This window comes from Phaethon lepturus, unplaced genomic scaffold (genome assembly GCF_000687285.1).
Source record: "Phaethon lepturus isolate BGI_N335 unplaced genomic scaffold, ASM68728v1 scaffold18665, whole genome shotgun sequence".
In the NCBI taxonomy this organism is placed as follows: Eukaryota; Metazoa; Chordata; class Aves; order Phaethontiformes; family Phaethontidae; genus Phaethon; species Phaethon lepturus.
In genome coordinates, this window is record NW_010542863.1 from 71,230 (window position 1) to 73,595 (window position 2,366).

General features: G+C 55.2%; 1 protein-coding gene across 1 annotated transcript in view; it reads left to right on the plus strand.

The window, feature by feature from the left end:
- Positions 1 to 2,366, plus strand: part of HYDIN (HYDIN, axonemal central pair apparatus protein) — a gene marked incomplete at both ends in the record, with an annotated part of 93,733 nt that overhangs the window by 69,473 nt on the left and 21,894 nt on the right. The window contains 4 exons of the mRNA XM_010288184.1: positions 272 to 440; positions 716 to 954; positions 1,243 to 1,357; positions 1,843 to 2,047. Coding sequence (XP_010286486.1) covers positions 272 to 440; positions 716 to 954; positions 1,243 to 1,357; positions 1,843 to 2,047 — 728 coding nt within the window. The remainder of the gene's footprint in view (positions 1 to 271; positions 441 to 715; positions 955 to 1,242; positions 1,358 to 1,842; positions 2,048 to 2,366) is intronic.

The following is a 2,366-nucleotide window of genomic DNA, read 5'->3' on the forward strand; positions in this document are numbered from 1 at the left end:
GAAATTTAGGCTACTCATTGCCTCCCTTAGGAGGGTCAGCTCATTTCTTGTTCTGAGACTCTTTAAGAGAGGGAAGAAAAATATTTGGTGTCGAGGTTAGCTTGCAACACTCGTGATGGTCTGCACTCTGCGACAAGATCTGGGATTCCCCAAGCAGAGCTCGAGTCTTTCCCTTTTATTTTTTTCCATGGTCCTATGCAAAGTCCTGGCTGTGCTGGTGGCACCTGTACTTTTAACTGCAGAAGTCTTTGTTTCTTCCCTTTCTCCCCAGTTTCAAGCTGGAAACTGCAGACACCAACATACCTGACTTGGCATCCCACTTCACCATCCAGCCACAGAAGGGCATGCTGACTGCCTCCGAGCGTCCTGTGCAGGTCCAGCTGCTCTTCCACCCCAAGATGGAAATCGATATTGAGGACAAGCCCATCCTGCACTGCCAGGTGAGCTGCCTGGGCCAGGCAGTGTTAGCACATCTTGTCTTGGGAGCGGCAGCAGGACGTGTCTTCTGCAAGGAGGGCTTTATCTGGGGAACCCTCTCTCATACGTACACACCAAAGTCTTTCAGAAACCATTTATGACGCTTCCTAAGCAGAGCTGAAAATCTAGCTCTGGAGGAGGCGTTTAAACAGGGGGGTGAGATCACGGGGACCTGGGATGGGGTCAGGGGACAGGCTGGCCTCTTTGCTGTGTTTACCAGTGCCGCCTCCGGTTGCAGGTGATTGAGCCCAGAGTCTGTGAAGGAGGTGAGACCATCGCCATCATCCCAGTGAGGGTGTCGGCGAAAGCTGTGTTCAGCAAGTACAGCATTTACCCTGCCTCACTCATCAACTTCGGCACCATGATGAATGGCACCAGGAAAACCAGCACCTTCACGCTGGAGAACAAAGGCGTCCTCGACTTTAAATTCTTCCTCTATCGAGCAGCCCAGGAGGCACCTGCACTGCCAAGGAGAAGGTGAGAGAAGACCTTCCTGACTGAGGAGGCCCCACAGCGTGGCTGGGGGGGGTGGTTGTCCATTTGCACCACTGGTTTGTGAACAGGGAGGAGAAAAACGCCTCGATATCCCTGTGCGTGGGGCAGCGTGGGTGATAGAGCTGATCTAGACATAAGCTACAGCAGGAGGTGCTGCCCGCAGCCCTCCGGGAGCCTTCGGAACTTTCCTCTGCAGGGAAGGTCAGCCTTGACCTTGGAGAAAGGCAGGGAGAGCTCAACGTGATGGATGTTTCTGCTTTCTCCTTTCAGCACGCTGCAAATGAAATCCGCCCGCTTGCATGAGAGCGACAACTTAAGCAGAATGACTCCCTCTGCCAAGCAAAGCAAGCACTCGCTGCAAAAGGATGCAAACCCCTTAATGCAGGTGGGTGGTTCCTGCTCCCCAAGCTGCTGCAGGTGGTGTGGGAAGAGGCCGCTGTGCCCAGGCTGGGGGCTCCTCGCCATAGGATGGGCCGCGGTCTGCGTGGTGGAGGTCCATCATCTCCCGGGCAGAGGCAGGAGGCAGCTCAGACCTGGAGTTGTGGGGTCGGGAGAGGGGGCAGGTCCTGTGTTTGGTTGCTGCTAGCCAAAAGAGGTCTGTGAATACCACAGATACGGGTTATTTCTGCACTCCTTTTTACCCCGGGAGGTTGAAATCTGATCCTAGCTACCCCCTTCACCCTTTACACCCAAACTCCTTTCTCTCTGCCACTCGGGACAAGCCTGTTCACGTCATCCTGGGGCTGCCTTCGGGGCTGTGGAGTCATCCCTCCCTGCCCTGGCCAGAGGCCAAAGAGCGGCGTGCTCCTTGCCGTGGGTGCTGAAGGCAAAGCTGTTAGACATCAGCCTCTCCTGGGACTCTTTCCGCAGGCTCGCTTTACTCTAGGCATGTTCACGGTGTACCCTGGCTTTGGCTCCATCCCTCCTGGGGGCCAGCAGATGATCACGGTGGATTGCTATGCAGAGCCACTGGGGACGTGCAAGGAGTACCTGTCCATTGACATCAGCGACAGAGACCCCAAGGACAATCCCCTCGGCATCCCTTATACCCTGTTTGCCGAGTCCTGCCTCCCAGGTACGCCCGATCCACAGGTTCCCAGGGCCAGACCTGCTGCTGATCAGCACCTAAACTTACTCCTGGGACAGAGAAGATGCCCTGACCCTAAATTCCCATCTTAAAATCCTCAGAGGTTCTAGTTCCTTTCAAGGCCGCCAGTGGAGAGAGGCTGGGAGGGATGCATGGAAGGTTAAAAGGAAAGCGATACCCTTTAAGACTGAGGGTGACTGAGCATCATCCTCACAGCTGACTCCTCAGCCCAAGGTTGGGTTTTGCAGTGACCTGGCCAGGAAGGGCTTATCAAACCTTCTGAGAGGCCAACGGGGTCCAGGTAAAT